General features: G+C 40.5%; 1 protein-coding gene across 1 annotated transcript in view; it reads right to left on the bottom strand.

The window, feature by feature from the left end:
- UFSP2 (UFM1 specific peptidase 2) overlaps positions 1-19,489 on the bottom strand; it is a 139,507-nt gene that overhangs the window by 61,563 nt on the left and 58,455 nt on the right. The window contains exon 9 of the mRNA XM_053703885.1: positions 2,984-3,108. Coding sequence (XP_053559860.1) covers positions 2,984-3,108 — 125 coding nt within the window. The remainder of the gene's footprint in view (positions 1-2,983; positions 3,109-19,489) is intronic.

The raw sequence follows: 19,489 nt of genomic DNA on the forward strand, positions 1-19,489 counted from the left end.
AAGACAGTATACTGTAATTAAATTAGTTATTTTTTATATCATGATCACAAAGTATTATAATGTGAAAGGTCATAACATATTTTATGCTATGGTTCTAAGTGTCCTGGGCGGTAGAAGTATTTTTTTTAGGTCCATTATAAACTAATATTACTACTCAGAAGTCAGTGTCAGTCACTTAACTGGTAAACTATGAAACATGACTGGCATTAGTAATTATGATTTCTGTCCTAATTTAATTGCCATTGGGATTGTATAGATGAGTGTACCTCAGTACTAATATACAAGTGTCCTAAGCCTGTTAGCATATTACCAGTTCTGGAGATAAGGTTCTTAAAATTGGAGGTTGCCTGTTCTTATTTGCATTATAATGTTTGCTCCACCATTTATAGTAGGTTAGGGTTCTCCTCCCAGATGTTATACGAGCTCTTACTTTTTTCTCATAATAGTTTAGATTTAAATTGGAATTCTCTCTTTATGTGGCATAATACATATGCTATTAAATAGAATTCTCATTTCCCCTGTTTTCTAAAATGTAAGTTTTGAGGCCCAAGGGTGACCTCTATTTTTTAGTTGGGGATACCTTTTCCTTACAGTTTTAAGAAATGTGGGGATTAAATGACTTGAAAAAAATAAATATAAAATCTGAGGTTGACCACTTCCTGTGATATGCAGGCAATGTGTAAACCATGTGTTCATTGTATTACATTTATACAGTGCTATATGTGCATTGGCTCTTCAGCTGTTATATTGAAGTTTCAATAATTATGTATGTACAAGTGTTGTAATATTTGCATTTATTATGAAACTATATAATCTGCCTGGCGCTCTACAAATAACCGATATTATTAACACACAAGAAATTAGCAGATTAACCAAATGAGTAGCAATATCCCTACTTCCCCTTCAACATACACAACAAATAATAATGGAATAATAATAATAATAATAATAATAGGACAAAAAAAAGAGTGATTGGGTGTTGAGGAAAAATGAAGAGCCTGCAGGAGTTACTAGCCGCAACTTTGCAGGATAAAGCAAGGAGACTTTTCTGTAATGATTGTAGAGTTTAGTGCAGAATGGTGCAACGTTTTTTCTCTTACAGCCAATTTCTGCCAAGAAGTCCTGGAAAAGAAGTAGTTTGTGACCTTCAAAGGGAAGTTCTTTTTTGGCTCTGCACGCCTGCAGCACAGCTCCATCAGTAGGGGCTGAGATGATTCCTGACCAGGATCCTTGTCTGTAGGAGGGGGAATCCTAGTGAATTTCCACCAGATGCCTCTGTTTGTCTGTCTGTTTTTGTTTTGTTGACATTGTGGTTGTAGAATGAGGAGAAAGCAAACTGAAATATTTATTGACTTTAATAGAGAGGATAAGAGAGAGACCAGTGGACGGATGGTATAATAAAATAGCACATGAGCAGTCTGTTACTCAAACAAGCATACCGCTTTATCAGACAGAAACAGCTAATAGAGGCTGGATGGATCACAGAGTGTCTTGCGTTGCTCCCAGAGCAGTGTATTAGTGTGATTACAGCATTAAAGGTGTCACTTCAGTAAATAATACTGCTTTTGTGAGTCCTAGCAGCTCCTTCAAAGTACCACAAGATGGCAGCAGAAAACAGGATACTACACCACAGTGCTAAGGAGTTAAAATCTCACTATTTGGTAGTATGAGAGTCTACGCCTGATGAGTAAATATATTAGATACTGTTGGTATCACTCAGTTTCCATAAGACAAGTGCATAAACAGAAAGGGCCAGATTATGAGTGGCACTCTAAACGTTATGCGCAAGCGAAAATGGGTTTATCCCAGCTGTTTGTATGCGTCTGGTGTTGTGCTCACATTACAAGTTGAAAGTAAATGTGATCACTTGAGCGCAATTGAAGTTAAAGGCTGTTGGAATATCGCGCCCTCAGAGCTCTGGTTAAATGTTTCGTGAAACACATCAAAATACATTACAAACTACAGTTACACACATAACACCATCTAACAAAAATTATTAAATAAAATATTGCACAAAAAAGTTATAAAAGGCTTAAAGATATGAGGTCTCAGGTGTTAGAAAAACAGACATGCAAAGGGATTAACATAGATACATACACACACATATACACACATACATATATATATATATATATATATATATACACACATATATATACACACATATATATACACACATATATATATATACACACACACACACACGTCTAAATATGCAAACGTGTTAAATACACAGTAGAAGTGCCACTTGAGACTCGCGGTGCGCTGCTGGTCCAGAGCAGAACATGCCGCTGGATCCAATCAGCAGCGCTAGTCACGTGAATCAGATGTGAAACTAGCACTGCTGATTGGATCAGAAGCTGGTTCCCCTCGGGACAAGCAGTGCACCACTAGGCCCGAGTGGCACTTTTACTGTGTGTTTAATCCCTTTGTGGGGATAAACACACAGAAGAGGAGGGTCGATAGTAATAAAATCACAGGCAGAAACAGATTAGAGCATGTCATTTTTCAACAATTATGGCCCTAAAGGATATAAAAGTGTCAGTTTATCAGGCACAAGTAAATGCTTTTCAGCTTTCACTTTTATACACCCTCAAACAAGAGCAAAAGGACATTTAAGTCAATGTTCAGATGCCAATGCAAAACAATGGTTTTAGTTGTAGTAGATTGATAAGGAGGGTCTCTCCCTCTGTCTGAATAATAAGAATGAAGCAAGCATAAGTCAAATGAAATCCTATTTATGCTTTTAGCATGTGTTGCTAACTATTTCTTTTGCAAGCTTGTTTTTGTTTTTCCGTAGTGGATTTTGCCCACAGCCTGCTCTGGTGTAAGCTGTCTGTGTCAGATAATGCGCTGCCAGGGTGCTGAGATGGCTGCCCAGGACATGGAATGAGCACCCAGTCCAGTCAGAGTGCAGTCCATTGCCAGGTTTTATAATGCATATTTATATACAATCAAGAAGGTTGACTACAAAAATACTCACCTAACAAACATTATTTTTGATGTAACGCTAAGCAGATGGTTGAGTACAAGTTGAACTTCAACTGAGCCGATCCACTGTCTTGATCCAACAAAAGATACAGGTTTGTCCCCAACATCAACAAGAGCCTGAAGTATAAGGGACTCAATTCAGAGGATCAGCCAATCACATAATTAGTATATTTAATGTATTTGTGTGCCATTCTCTTATCTTTTTATGGTTTAATTAAATAAATAACAAAATGTATGCTTACATGATAAATTATTTTCTTTCCTTGGCATGGAAATGTAAATTTCTTTCCCATTGGCATGGAGAGTCTACAAATCCATTCTAATTACTAGTGGGAATTCAACTCCTGGCCAGCAGGAGGAGGCAAAGTGCACCCCAGCAGAACTGTTAAGTGTCACTTCCCTTACCCACAATCCCCAGTCATTCGGCCGAAGGAAAATGGAAAAGAAGATGGCACAAGGGTATAGAGGTGCCTGAGGTTTATACAAAAAAAGCCTTCTTAAATCAAATTAAGGACGGGTCGTGGATTCTCCATGCCAAAGAAAGAAAATAATTTCTCTTGTAAGGTGTATCCAGTCCACGGATCATCCATTACTTGTGGGATATTCTCATTCCCAACAGGAAGTTGCAAGAGGACACCCACAGCAGAGCTGTAATATAGCTCCTCCCCTAACTGTCATAGCCAGTCATTCTCTTGCAACTCTCAACAAGCTAGGATGTTGTAGGAGAGAGTAGTTAAATATAACATAATTTATGCTTACCTGATAAATTCCTTTCTTCTGTAGTGTGATCAGTCCACGGGTCATCATTACTTGTGGGATATTAACTGCTCCCCTACAGGAAGTGCAAGAGGATTCACCCAGCAGAGTTGCTATATAGCTCCTCCCCTCTACGTCACCTCCAGTCATTCGACCAAGGACCAACGAGAAAGGAGAAGCCAAGGGTGTAGTGGTGACTGGAGTATAATTTAAAAAATATTTACCTGCCTTAAAAAACAGGGCGGGCCGTGGACTGATCACACTACAGAAGAAAGGAATTTATCAGGTAAGCATAAATTATGTTTTCTTCTGTTAAGTGTGATCAGTCCACGGGTCATCATTACTTGTGGGATACCAATACCAAAGCAAAAGTACACGGATGACGGGAGGGATAGGCAGGCTCTTTATACAGAAGGAACCACTGCCTGAAGAACCTTTCTCCCAAAAATAGCCTCCGAGGAAGCAAAAGTGTCAAATTTGTAAAATTTGGAAAAAGTATGAAGCGAAGACCAAGTTGCAGCCTTGCAAATCTGTTCAACAGAGGCCTCTTCTTAAAGGCCCAAGTGGAAGCCACAGCTCTAGTGGAATGAGCTGTAATTCTTTCAGGAGGCTGCTGTCCAGCAGTCTCATAAGCTAAACGAATTATGCTACGAAGCCAAAAAGAGAGAGAGGTAGCAGAAGCTTTTTGACCTCTCCTCTGACCAGAGTAAACGACAAACAGGGAAGACGTTTGTCGAAAATCTTTAGTTGCCTGTAAATAAAATTTAAAGGCACGAACTACATCCAGATTGTGCAAAAGACGTTCCTTCCTCGAAGAAGGATTTGGGCACAAGGATGGAACAACAATCTCCTGATTGATATTCCTGTTAGTGACTACCTTAGGTAAGAACCCAGGTTTAGTACGCAGAACTACCTTATCCGAGTGAAAAATCAAATAAGGAGAATCACAATGTAAGGCTGATAACTCAGAGACTCTTCGAGCCGAGGAAATAGCCATTAAAAATAGAACTTTCCAAGATAACAACTTTATATCAATGGAATGAAGGGGTTCAAACGGAACACCCTGTAAAACGTTAAGAACAAGGTTTAAACTCCATGGTGGAGCCACAGCTTTAAACACAGGTTTAATCCTGGCCAAAGCCTGACAAAAAGCCTGAACGTCTGGAACTTCTGACAGACGCTTGTGTAACAGAATGGACAGAGCTGAGATCTGTCCCTTTAAGGAACTAGCGGATAACCCCTTTTCTAAACCTTCTTGTAGAAAAGACAATATCCTAGGAATCCTAACCTTACTCCAAGAGTAACCTTTGGATTCGCACCAATATAGGTATTTACGCCATATTTTATGGTAAATCTTTCTGGTAACAGGCTTCCTAGCCTGTATTAAGGTATCAATAACTGACTCAGAAAAACCACGCTTTGATAAGATCAAGCGTTCAATTTCCAAGCAGTCAGCTTCAGAGAAGTTAGATTTTGATGTTTGAAAGGACCCTGAATCAGAAGGTCCTGTCTCAGAGGTAACGACCAAGGTGGACAGAATGACATGTCCACCAGATCTGTATACCAAGTCCTGCGTGGCCATGCAGGCGCTATTAGAATCACTGATGCTTTCTCCTGTTTGATTCTGGCAATCAATCGAGGAAGCATCGGGAAAGGTGGAAACACATAAGCCATCCTGAAGGTCCATGGTGCTGTCAAGGCATCTATCAGGACCGCTCCCGGATCCCTGGATCTGGACCCGTAGCGCGGAAGCTTGGCGTTCTGTCGAGACGCCATGAGATCTATCTCTGGTTTGCCCCAACGTCGAAGTATTTGGGCAAAGACCTCTGGATGAAGTTCCCACTCCCCCGGATGAAAAGTCTGACGACTTAAGAAATCCGCCTCCCAGTTCTCCACTCCCGGGATGTGGATTGCAGACAGGTGGCAAGAGTGAGACTCTGCCCAGCGAATTATCTTCGATCCTTCCATCATTGCTAGGGAGCTTCTTGTCCCTCCCTGATGGTTGATATAAGCTACAGTCGTGATGTTGTCCGACTGGAACCTGATGAACCCCCGAGTTGTTAACTGGGGCCAAGCCAGAAGAGCATTGAGGACTGCTCTCAATTCCAGAATGTTTATTGGAAGAAGACTCTCCTCCTGATTCCATAGTCCCTGAGCCTTCAGAGAATTCCAGACAGCGCCCCAACCTAGTAGGCTGGCGTCTGTTGTTACAATTGACCAGTCTGGCCTGCTGAATGGCATTCCCCTGGACAGATGTGGCCGATAAAGCCACCATAGAAGAGAATTTCTGGTCTCTTGATTCAGATTTAGAGTGGAATGAAGGACACGGCATGCATTTTGAAGTTTTGTTAACCTGTCCTTTGTCAGGTAAATCTTCATTTCTACAGAATCTATCAGAGTCCCCAGGAAGGGAACTCTTGTGAGTGGAAAGAGAGAACTTTTCTCTTCGTTCACTTTCCATCCATGCGACCTTAGAAATGCCAGTACTATCTCTGTATGAGATTTGGCAGTTTGAAAGCTTGAAGCTTGTATCAGTATGTCGTCTAAGTACGGAGCTACTGAAATTCCTCGCGGTCTTAGTACCGCCAGAAGAGTGCCCAGAACCTTTGTGAAGATTCTTGGAGCCGTAGCCAGTCCGAATGGAAGAGCTACAAACTGGTAATGCCTGTCTAAAAAGGCAAACCTTAGATACCGGTAATGACTTTTGTGAATCGGTATGTGAAGGTAAGCATCCTTTAAATCCACTGTGGTCATGTACTGACCCTCTTGGATCATGGGCAAAATTGTTCGAATAGTTTCCATCTTGAACGATGGAACTCTTAGGAATTTGTTTAGGATCTTTAAATCCAAGATTGGCCTGAAGGTTCCCTCTTTTTTGGGAACTACAAACAGATTTGAGTAAAACCCTTGTCCTTGTTCCAACCGCGGAACTGGATGGATCACTCCCATTAATAAAAGATCTTGTACGCAGCGTAGAAACGCTTCCTTCTTTGTTAGGTTTGTTGACAACCTTGACAGATGAAATCTCCCTCTTGGGGGAGAGGATTTGAAGTCCAGAAGGTATCCCTGAGATATGATCTCTAACGCCCAGGGATCCTGAACATCTCTTGCCCAAGCCTGGGCGAAGAGGGAAAGTCTGCCCCCCACTAGATCCGGTCCCGGATCGGGGGCCCTCAATTCATGCTGTCTTAGGGGCAGCAGCAGGTTTTCTGGCCTGTTTGCCCCTGTTCCAGGACTGGTTAGGTTTCCAGCCTTGTCTGTAGCGAGCAACAGCTCCTTCCCGTTTTGGTGCAGAGGAAGTTGATGCTGCTCCTGCTTTGAAATTACGAAAGGAACGAAAATTGGACTGTCTAGCCTTGGCTTTGGCCTTGTCCTGAGGCAGGGCATGACCTTTACCTCCTGTAATGTCAGCAATAATCTCTTTCAAGCCGGGCCCGAATAAGGTCTGCCCTTTGAAAGGAATATTAAGCAATTTAGATTTAGACGTAACATCAGCTGACCAGGATTTCAGCCACAGAGCTCTGCGTGCCTGAATGGCGAATCCTGAATTTTTAGCCGCAAGTTTAGTTAAATGTACTACGGCTTCTGAAATAAATGAATTAGCTAACTTAAGGAATTTAAGTTTGTGTGTGATGTCATCTAGTGTGGATGATTGAAGTGTCTCTTCCAGAGACTCAAACCAAAATGCTGCTGCAGCCGTGACAGGCGCAATACATGCAAGAGGTTGCAATATAAACCCTTGTTGAACAAACATTTTCTTAAGGTAACCCTCTAATTTTTTATCCATTGGATCTGAAAAAGCACAGCTATCCTCCACTGGGATAGTGGTACGTTTAGCTAAAGTAGAAACTGCTCCCTCCACCTTAGGGACCATTTGCCATAAGTCCCGTGTGGCGGCGTCTATTGGAAACATTTTTCTGAATATAGGAGGGGGTGAGAAAGGCACACCGGGTCTATCCCACTCCTTAGTAACAATGTCAGTAAGTCTCTTAGGTATAGGAAAAACGTCAGTACTCGTCGGTACCGCAAAATATTTATCCAACCTACACATTTTTTCTGGGATTGCAACTGTGTTACAATCATTCAGAGCCGCTAATACCTCCCCTAGTAACACACGGAGGTTCTCAAGCTTAAATTTAAAATTTGAAATGTCTGAGTCCAGTTTATTTGGATCAGAACTGTCACCCACAGAATGAAGCTCTCCGTCTTCACGTTCTGCAAACTGTGACGCAGTATCAGACATGGCCCTTGCATTATCAGCGCACTCTGTTCTCATCCCAGAGTGATCACGTTTACCTCTTAGTTCTGGTAGTTTAGCCAAAACTTCAGTCATAACAGTAGCCATATCTTGTAATGTGATTTGTAATGGCCGCCCAGATGCACTCGGCGCTACAATATCACGCACCTCCTGAGCGGGAGATGCAGGTACTGACACGTGAGGCGAGTTAGTCGGCATAACTCTCCCCTCGTTGTTTGGTGAAATATGTTCAATTTGTACAGATTGACTGTTTTTTAAAGTAGCATCAATACATTTAGTACATAAATTTCTATTGGGCTCCACTTTGGCATTAACACATATAGCACAGAGATATTCCTCTGAATCAGACATGTTTAACACACTAGCAAATAAACAGCAACTTGGAAATACTTTTCAAAGTAATTTACAAATAATATGAAAACGAACTGTGCCTTTAAGAAGCACAGAAAAATATTATAACAGATAAAATAATTAAGTTATAGCATCAATCTTTGTCAGAATATACAGTTTTAGCAAAGGATTGTTCCCCTCAGCAAATGATAACTAACCCAGGCAGCAGAAAAAAATACACAAATAAACGTTTTTTATATCACAGTCAATACAATCAGCACAGCTCTGCTGTAATGATTACTTCCCTCAAAAAAGGCTTTGGAGATCCCTGAACTCTGTAGAGATGAACCGGATCATGCAGGAAGAAAATGAACCTCTGACTCAGTTTTTCTGATGCTTAGAAAAAGCGCCAAAAATCGCCCCTCCCCCACACACATAACAGTGAGAGGGATCAGTGAACTGCTCTAATTTAAATCAAAACTATTGCCAAGTGGAAAAATAGTGCCCAAAACATTTTTTCACCCAGTACCTCAGAGAAAAAAACGTTTTTACATGCCAGCAAAAAAACGTTTTACCTCAATAATTAATTGTCATTTAAAACCTATTGCAAGTCCCTGCAAAATAGGTTAAGTCTATGTATACAGTTTAAAAGCCAGAGAAGTACCATTTCCCAGAAAACTGAAGTGTAAAATATACATACATGACAGCCTGATATCAGCTACATCTACTGCATTCAAGGCTGAGTTTACATTATAACGGTATGGCAGGATTTTCTCATCAATTCCATGTCAGAAAATAATAAACTGCTACATACCTCTTTGCAGATTAATCTGCCTGCTGTCCCCTGATCTGAAGTTTACCTCTCCTCAGATGGCCGAGAAACAGCAATATGATCTTAACTACTCCGGCTAAAATCATAGAAAAACTCAGGTAGATTCTTCTTCAAATTCTACCAGAGAAGGAATAACACACTCCGGTGCTATTATAAAATAACAAACTTTTGATTGAAGATATAAAAACTAAATATATCACCATAGTCCTCTCACACATCCTATCTAGTCGTTGGGTGCAAGAGAATGACTGGAGGTGACGTAGAGGGGAGGAGCTATATAGCAACTCTGCTGGGTGAATCCTCTTGCACTTCCTGTAGGGGAGCAGTTAATATCCCACAAGTAATGATGACCCGTGGACTGATCACACTTAACAGAAGAAAGTTAGTTTATTTTCTTCAATCAAAAGTTTGTTATTTTTAAATAGTACCGGAGTTGTGCTATTTTATCTCAGGCAGTAAATAGAAGAAGAATCTGCCTGAGGTTTCTATGATCTTAGCAGGTTGTAACTAAGATCCATTGCTATTCTCACATATGTCTGAGGGGATTACACAGATGAGGTAACTTCAGCGAGAGAATGGCGTGCAGTTTATTCTGCTATCAGGTATGTGCAGTTATATTTTTTTCTAGAGATGGAAAACACTAGAAAATGCTGCTGATACCGGATTAATGTAAGTTAAGCCTGAATACAGTGATTTAATAACGACTGGTATCATGCTTACTCCCAGGGGTAATACCCTTATGATATTGCAATATAAACTTTTGCTGGCATGTTTAATCGTTTTTATATATGCATTGGTGATAAAACTTTATTGGGGCCTAGTTTTTTCCACATGGCTGGCTTAAATTTTGACTAGAAACAGTTTTACTGAGGCTTTCCAATGTTATAGTATAAATGTTACAGTTGGTGCAGTTAAAATTACAAACTGTGACATCCAGCTTCCCTCAGGAGTCCCCTGTATGCTATAGGACATCTCTTAAGGGCTCAAATGCTTTCCAAAGTCGTTTATTGGGGAAGGTAGGACCACAGCTTGCTGTGGCAGTTGGTTGTGACTGTTAAAAAACAAAAAACAAAAAAAAAACAAGAAAAAAACACACGTCTATTTAGTTTTTTTGATCCGTTTTTTGAACTAAGGGGTTAATCATCCATTTGCAAGTGGATGCAATGCTCTGCTAGCCTATTACATACACTGTAAAAATTTTGTTTGATTTACTGCATTTTTTCACTGTTTTTCAAATTCTGACAAAATTTGTTTCTCTTAAAGGCACAGTACCGTTTTTTATATTTGCTTGTTAACTTGATTTAAAGTGTTTTCCAAGCTTGCTAGTCTCATTGCTAGTCTGTATAAACATGTCTGACATAGAAGAAACTCCTTGTTCATTATGTTTTAAAGCCATGGTGGAACCCCCTCTTAGAATGTGTACCAAATGTACTGATTTCATTTTATGCAATAAAGATCATATTCTTTTTTTTTTAAAAATTATCACCAGAGGAATCTGACGAGGGGAAAGTTATGCCGACTAACTCTCCCCACGTGTCAGATCCTTTGACTCCCGCCCAAGGGACTCACGCTCAAATGGCGCTAAGTACATCTAGGGCGCCCATAGCGTTTACTTTACAAGACATGGTGGCAGTCATGGATAATACACTGTCAGCGGTATTAGCCAGACTACCTGAACTTAGAGGTTAGCAAGATAGCTCTGGGGTGAGACAAAATGCAGAGCATACTGACACTTTAAGAACCATGTCTGATACTGCCTCACAATATGCAGAAGCTGAGGAAGGAGAGCTTCAGTCAGTGGGTGATGTTAATGACTCAGGAAAGATGTTTTCCAATAGACGCCACCACACGTGACTTATGGCAGACAGTCCCTAAGGTGGAGGGAGCAGTTTCTACTCTAGCAAAGCGTACTACTATCCCTGTCGAGGACAGTTGTGCTTTTTTAGAGCCAATGGATAAAAAATTAGGTTACCTTAAGAAAATATTTATTCAACAAGGTTTTATCCTACAGCCCATTGCATGCATTGCCCCTGTCACTGCTGCTGCAGCGTACTGGTTTGAGTCTCTGGAAGAGGCTTTACAGGTAGAGACTCCATTGGATGACATACTTGGCAAACTTAGAGCACTTAAGCTAGCCAATTATTTTATTTCTGATGCCATTGTTCATTTGAATAAACTAACGGCTAAGAATTCTGGTTTTGCTATACAGGCGCGCAGAGCGCTATGGCTTAAATCATGGTCAGCTGACGTGACTTTAAAATCTAAGCTACTTAACATTCCCTTCAAGGGGCAGACCCTATTCGGGCCTGGTTTGAAGGAGATTATTGCTGATATCAAGGGAGGAAAAGGTTGTGCCCTTCCTCAGGACAGGTCCAAATCTAGGGCCAAACAGTCTAATTTTCGTGCCTTTCGAAACTTCAAGGCAGGTGCGGCATCAACTTCCTCTAATAATAAACAAGAGGGAACTTTTGCTCAATCCAAGACGGTCTGGAGACCAAACCAGACCTGGAAAAAAGGTAAGCAGGTCAAAAAGCCTGCTGCTGCCTCTAAGACAGCATGAAGGAACGACCCCCTATCCGGTAACGGATCTAGTAGGGGGCAGACTTTCACTCTTCGCCCAGGCGTGGGCAAGAGATGTTCAGGATCCCTGGGCGTTGGAAATTATATCCCAGGGATATCTTCTGGACTTCAAAGCTTCCCCCCCAAAAGGGAGATTTCACCTTTCACAATTATCTGCAAACCAGATAAAGAGTGAGGCATTCTTACACTGTGTACAAGAGCTCCTAGTTATGGGAGTGATCCATCCAGTTCCAAAGGAGGAACAGGAACAGGGTTTTTACTCAAATCTGTTTGTGGTTCCCAAAAAAGAGGGAACCTTCAGACCGATTTTGGATCTAAAGATCTTAAACAAATTCCTCAAAGTTCCGTCGTTCAAGATGGAAACTATTCGTACCATCCTACCACTGATCCAGGAGGGTCAATATATGACTACAGTGGATCTAAAGGATGCTTATCTTCACATTCCGATACACAAAGATCATCATCGGTTTCTCAGGTTTGCCTTTCAAGACAGGCATTACCAGTTGTAGCTCTTCCCTTTGGATTAGCTACAGCCCCAAGAATCTTTACAAAGGTTCTAGGGTCGCTTTTGGCGGTCCTAAGGCCGCGGGGCATAGCAGTAGCCCCTTATTTAGACGACATCCTGATACAGGCGTCAAACTTTCAAATTGCCAAGTCTCATGCGGACGTAGTACTGGCATTTCTGAGGTCGCATGGGTGGAAAGTGAACGAGGAAAAGTGTTCTCTATCCCCACTCACAAGAGTTTCCTTTCTAGGGACTCTGATAGATTCTGTAGAAATGAAAATTTACCTTGACGGAGTCCAGGTTATCAAAGCTTCTAAATTCCTGTCGGGTTCTTCATTCCATTCTGCGCCCTTTGGTGGCTCAGTGTATGGAAGTAATCGGCTTAATGGTAGCGGCAATGGACATAGTGCCGTTTGCACGCTTACATCTCAGACCGCTGCACCTATGCAGGCTCAGTCAGTGGAGCAGGGATTACACAAATTTGGCCCCTCAACTGAATCTGGACCAAGAGACCAGGGATCCTCTTCCCTGGTGGCTATCTCGGGTCCATCTGTCCAAAGGTATGACCTTCGCAGGCCAGATTGAAGCCTGGCTTCTCCGAGTCAGTTATTGATACCTTAATACAGGCACGAAAGCCTGTCACCTGGAAAATTTACCATAAGGTATGGCGTAGATATCTTTATTGGTGTGAATCCAAGGGTTACTCATGGAGTAAGGTCAGGATTCCTAGGATTTGATCTTTTCTCCAAGAAGGTTTGGAAAAAGGATTGTCAGCTAGTTTCTTAAAGGGACAGATTTTTGCTCTGTCTATTCTTTTGCACTAGCGTCTGGCAGATGTTCCAGACGTTCAGGCAATTTGTCAGGCTTTAGTTTGAATCAAGCCTGTGTTTAAACCTGTTGCTCCACCATGGAGCTTAAACTTGGTTCTTAAGGTTCTTCAAGGAGTTCCGTTTGAACCTCTTCATTCCATAGATATCAAACTTTTATCTTGGAAAGTTCTTTTTTTTTTTTTTTTTTGGTAGCTATTTCCTCGGCTCGTAGAGTCTCTGAGCTATCTGCCTTACAATGTGATTCTCCTTATCTGATTTTTCATATGGATAAGGTAGTCCTGCGTACCAAACCTGGGTTCTTACCTAAGGTGGTATCTAACAAGAATATCAATCAAGAGATTGTGGTTCCATTATTGTGTTACACAATCTGGACGTGGTCTGTGCTTTAAAGTTTTACTTACAAGCTACTAAAGATTTTCGTCAAACATCTGCTTTGTTTGTTGTCTACTCTGGACAGAGGAGAGGTGAAAAGGCTTTGGCAACCTCTTTTTCTTTTTGGCTAAGAAGCTTAATCCGCTTAGCCTATGAGACTGCTGGACAGCAGCCTCCTGAAAGGATTACAGCTCATTCCACTAAAGCTGTGGCTTCCACTTGGGCCTTTAAAAATGAGGCTTCTGTTGAACAGATTTGCAAGGCGGCGACTTGGTCTTCGCTTCATACTTTTTCAAAATTTTACAAATTTGATACTTTTGCTTCTTCGGAGGCTATATTTGGGGGAGAGGTTTTACAGGCAGTGGTTCCTTCCATTTAAGTTCCTGCCTTGTCCCTCCCTTCATCCGTGTACTTTAGCTTTGGTATTGGTATCCCACAAGTAATGGATGATCCGTGGACTGGATACACCTTACAAGAGAAAACACAATTTATGCTTACCTGATAAATGTATTTCTCTTGTGGTGTATCCAGTCCACGGCCCGCCCTGTCATTTTAAGGCAGGTAATTTTTTAATTTAAACTACAGTAACCACTACACCCTATGGTTCCTCCTTTCTCGGCTTGTTTTCGGTCGAATGACTGGCTATGACAGTTAGGGGAGGAGCTATATTACAGCTCTGCTGTGGGTGTCCTCTTGCAACTTCCTGTTGGGAATGAGAATATCCCACAAGTAATGGATGATCCGTGGACTGGATACACCACAAGAGAAATACATTTATCAGGTAAGCATAAATTGTGTTTTATCAGGTAAGCATACATTTTGTTTTCTTTCCCATTGGCATGGAGAGTCCACAAATCCACTCTAATTACTAGTGGGAACCAATTCCCAAGCTAGAGGACACAGAATGGAAGGGTAGGAGAACAAGACAGGCGGACCTAAACAGAAGGCACCACCGTTTGAAGAACTTTCCTCCAAAAGGAAACCTCAGCCGAGGCAAAAGTATCAAAGCAGAAAAATTTGGAAAACGTATGCAATGAGGACCAAATGGCCGCCTTGCAGATAAGTTCAACAGAAACTTCACTTCTGATGCCCAGAAAGAAGAACAGCCCTAGAGAAATGAGCCGTAATTCTCTCAGAAGACTGATTTCCAGCTGTCTCCTAAGCCAACCTGATAACACTTCTCAACCTAGAGAGAAAGTGTAGAAGAAGAGGCCGTTTGACCCTTACACTAACCAAGGAAAACGACGAACAGGGCAGATTATAGCCTAAATCCTTAGTTGTTTGAAATAAAAAAATTTAACACGCACAACATCCAGGTTATGCAACAGGTGTTACTTCTGAGAAGGCGGCTTAAGACAAAAAGAAGGAACAACAATTTCCATATTTATATAGCGATCCGATATCAATTTGGGAAGGAATCCCAATTTAGTACGAAGAACCACCTATCTGCATGGAAAATAAGGTAAGGGGGAATCGCATTGCAGAGTCGAAAGCTCAGAAACACTGCATACTGAAGAAATAGCTCATAGTCTCAAAATGAGCGTGATGCAAAACTCTAAGAACAAGGTTAAAAACCCATTGAGGATCAACAGGATTAAACACAGCCCTGATTCTGACCAAGGCCTGAAGCAAAGATTGAACATTTGGCAGACCTGCCAAACGTTAGAGTAAAAGAAAAGACAGAGCAGAAAACTGACCCTTTAGACAACTGACTGACAAACTCTTCTCCAGACCATTCTGAAGAAAGAATAAAATGTGGGGATCCTCCCCAACTCGAAGAGAAAACTCTAGAATTGCCCTCATAAAAAAAGGTATTTACGCCATACCTTAAAGAAAGTCATACGAGTAACAGTAATAATGACCTTCTCTGAAAAATCGCACCTAGCTAAGACTAGGCGTTCAATCTCCAAGCAATCAGCATCAGAGAATCTAGATAAGGATGAGGGAAGGGACCCTGAGTAGAACTTCCTTCCACAGAAGCAACCTCCAAGAGTAAGGAAATGATATCTTCAACAGATCCGCAATTCAGATACTGCAAGGCCATGCAGGAGCTTTTAGAATCACAGATGCCCTTTCCTGAATGATACAAGCTATTACTCGAGGAAAGAGAGCAGCAAACAGAGGGAACAAAAATTCTAGATTGAAGTCCCAAGGAACCGCAAGAGCATAGATCAGAATTGTTTGAGGATCTCTAGATCTAAACCTGTATCTTGGAAGCTTGGCGCTTAACCGAGACACCATAAGAACCAACTCCGGAACCCCCCACCTGAGGGTTATCCTGGAGAATACTTCCAGATGGAAAGCCCACTCCCCTGGAAAAAAGGTCTGCCTGTTCAGGAATCCACTTCCCAGTAGTTCCCTGGTGAGTGGAAGGCAAAAAGGGCACAATCGTGAGAATACATGCACCATATTGCCTCCTATATATCTAAGGAGCGAATAGTACCTCCCTGGTGGATAATATACACCACTGAGGAGAAGATGTCTGACTGAAATCTGATAAATTGGACCGAATCTAGGAGAGGCCAAACAGTAGAGCAATAAAAATTGCTTTCAGTTCTAAGAAGTTTATCGGGAGAGAAGACTCCTTTCGGATCCAAAGATCCTAAGTCTTTAAAGAACCCTAAACCGTTTCTCAGCCCGATGACAGGCTGACATCCATGGACACAATCTCCCAAGATGGACTTAGGAAGAAGATTCCCTGAGACAGATTATCCTGAGAAATCCACCAAGATAGAAAGTCTTTAAGAATTGAGTTTAGCACTATCCTCAGAGAGATTCGAGAGGTCTCCGTTTCATAGACTGAGTAAACTTAACTGTAGAAGTCTCCAATGGAAACAAGCAGACCGGATAATGTCCATGAAAGCCACCATGTTCATAAACATTGCCACTGATGGACTGATAAAGGACAGAAGAAAAGGATAGCTAACAGGAAGTCAGAATTTTCTGACCTCCGTCAAGAAACCTCATGGAGATTGAGTCTATGTCCTCAAACAAACATACCCTGGTAATTGGTACCAAGGAACTCTGTTTCAGATTCACCTTCCACCGGAGAGAGTGGAGAATCAACAAAAGAAAAACCATATGAATCATGCTAAATGAAAGAATGGCACCTGAACCAAGATATCTTCCAGGCACGGAGCCACTGCAATCCTGAGATATAGCCATCGTCTTCAGGCTGAATTCAGAGGAGACTAATAAAAGGCAAAAAGCAGGAATTAGAAATGCTCCCTGAGCACCACGAGTACTTGACACAATTCTCAGAAGAGAAGTGCCCAATACAGAAAATATGATTTGAAAAAGGATAAACAGCTTACGCACACACATTCAAGGTGACAGCAGCTGTATTTGATTTCAAATAGCAAAACGTCCGCTGGCTAGGCAGCTAAGCTAACCCTAAGGCTACTACAGCTGGAAATAAGAAAACCATCCTGGTCACAACACCCTTTAGTATGGAAAAAATCCTTGATTCCTATCTAAAAAATATAAGAGGAAAAGAAACCATTAAAGGGACACTGACCCCAATTTTTTTCTTTTGCGATTCAGATAGAGCATGCAATTTTAAGCAACTTTCTAATTTACTCCTATTATCATTTTTTCTTTGTACTCTTGCTATCTTTATTTGAAAAAGAAGGCATCTAAGCAAATGTTTTTGGTTGGGTACTCTGGACAGCACTTATTGGTTGTTGAATTTATTCACCAATCAGCAAGAAAAACCCAGGTTGTTCACCAAAAATGGGCCTGCATCTAAACTTACATTCTTGCTTTTCAAATAAAGATACTAAGAGAATCAAGACAATTTGATAATAGGAGTAAATTGGAATGTTGCTTAAAATTGCATGCTCTATCTGAATCATGAAATAAAAATGTTGGGTTCAGTATCCCTTTAAGGACCCAGGATCACGGAGAGAAAAAAAAACATATGACCTAAGACTACAAGATGTCACGGGCATAAGATAAAAAGTTTCTCAAAAGAAAAAATATCCTCAGAGAGACCTAAGGAGATTCCAAGATTATATAAATACATATCTATATGCAATAACCCAGGACAAAATATGATGTCACAGACATTACAGAATTACTTCAATATGAAGAAATTGCAAAAATGTGTCCTATATGTCACAGACATAGAATATCACACCTCAATAAGAGAGAATAAAACTATTGTGTACATATAAAAATATATGAAAACGCTTTTAAAAGCTCCCCGCACTTAAATTGTACCCCCCTCCCTCTTTTTTTTTTTTTCTTTTCTCTTTCTCCTCTACTTGCCCTGTCGCCTTGGAATGCACTTCTTTTATCATCCAGAACTTGTTCATAATCACCTGTATGTTATTACGATGGGTAATTGAAGACATTTTCTAAGCCTCCCAACACTCTGAGGGGAGATTAAAAGGGACACTGAACCCAATTTTTTTATTTCATGATTCAGATAGAGCATGCAATTTTAAGCAACTTTCTAATTTACTCCTATTATCAATTTTTCTTCGTTCTCTTGCTAATTTTATTTGAAAAAGAAGGCATCTAAGCTATTTGTCTGGTTCAGAACCATGGAAAGCACTTGTTCATTGGTGGATGAATTTATCCACCAATCAGCAAGAACAACCCAGGTTGTTCACCAAAAATGGGCCGGCATCTAAACTTACATTTTTGCATTTCAAATACAGATACCAAGAGAATGAAGAAAATTTGATAATAGGAGTAAATTAAAAAGTTGCTTAAAATGTCATGCTCTATCTAAATCACTAAAAAAAAAAAAAAAAATTGGGTTCAGTGTCCCTTTAAGAACCAGGTGGCTAATAGTATTTCTTCTGTGATAAGAATCATTGGCTTATGTTCTGCTGTCTATGTTGTGGACACACAAAGCCCTACTTCTTTCCATTCAGTGTCCTTTTACGAAAGCTAGGTCTTATGATTACCACTTGTTAAGTTATTTTTCTTGTCAATGTTAAAATGTTTATTATAAAAAGTGGTGCCGCTCATGGCCTACTGTACTTCCTATTTTTTAGGACCTCATATTGTTTACGGTCTCTAAGACATGCATATATATTAGACACACAAGACTTGATGTTTGTATATAGGTGTGTTGCCATGACAGTATAAGATGTTTATTTATGTCATTGCTACCTCAATAAAAATTATTTTGAAAAAAAAAATATATATATATATGAAAACATGAAAGGATTAAAAAAGGAGTCCTATGAACTGCTGAGATATATTGAGAGTCAGAGCAATACAAGACATACACCAATTTATGTCATAGTGGCATACTCATACCAGTAAGATAGGAGCACTAGTTACTCTACAGAGGAATCCTCATACAAAAAAACCCAGTGATGGTCCAGATAGATGTAAACTTCTATTGCTGTTAAGAAGCTTAGAAGCCACCCGGTGGCATAATATACAGAGGGATAAAATAAAAGGATATCAACAGAAACAAACTCAATAATGTTGATAAGGAAGACAGAAGTAAGAAACCCCACCAGATGGCTAGAGAAACACTGAGAGTCCCTGTTAATACCATCTCATATACAGATAAAATAAAAGGTGTATCATTAAATAGAGTCTGAGGGTACTTAGATAGCTTAAGCATTTGATAAGAAACCAACAGCACGTAAATCTCTCAATATGAAAGAGATGGAAAGTAGAATGAATACACATAAACTATTTAAAATGTGATAATCGTTTATACAGAGCTGCCACCAGATGGCGGCAAATAGAAACAAATATTAGGAGAAAAAACCTGACAAAAAAATGCAGGAATATTCAGATAGCCCCAATTGTAGCAATAAAAACATGAGAGTTACAAGGAACAGCTAGACCTATATACAGCAAAAACAAATTACCCCCACTGATACTGGAATGTTAAAAGTATCAGACATAAGGGCACTAAAGAAAACGTCCATCCTAAAGTCTGGTCTAGGGCTGTTGAAACCTTTAAAGGGACATGAAACCCAATTTTTTTTCTTTCGTGATTTAGAAAGAGCATGTCATTTTAAACAACTTTCTAATTTACTTCTATTGTCTAATTTGCTTCA

Source organism: Bombina bombina, chromosome 2 (genome assembly GCF_027579735.1).
Source record: "Bombina bombina isolate aBomBom1 chromosome 2, aBomBom1.pri, whole genome shotgun sequence".
Classification (NCBI taxonomy): domain Eukaryota; kingdom Metazoa; phylum Chordata; class Amphibia; order Anura; family Bombinatoridae; genus Bombina; species Bombina bombina.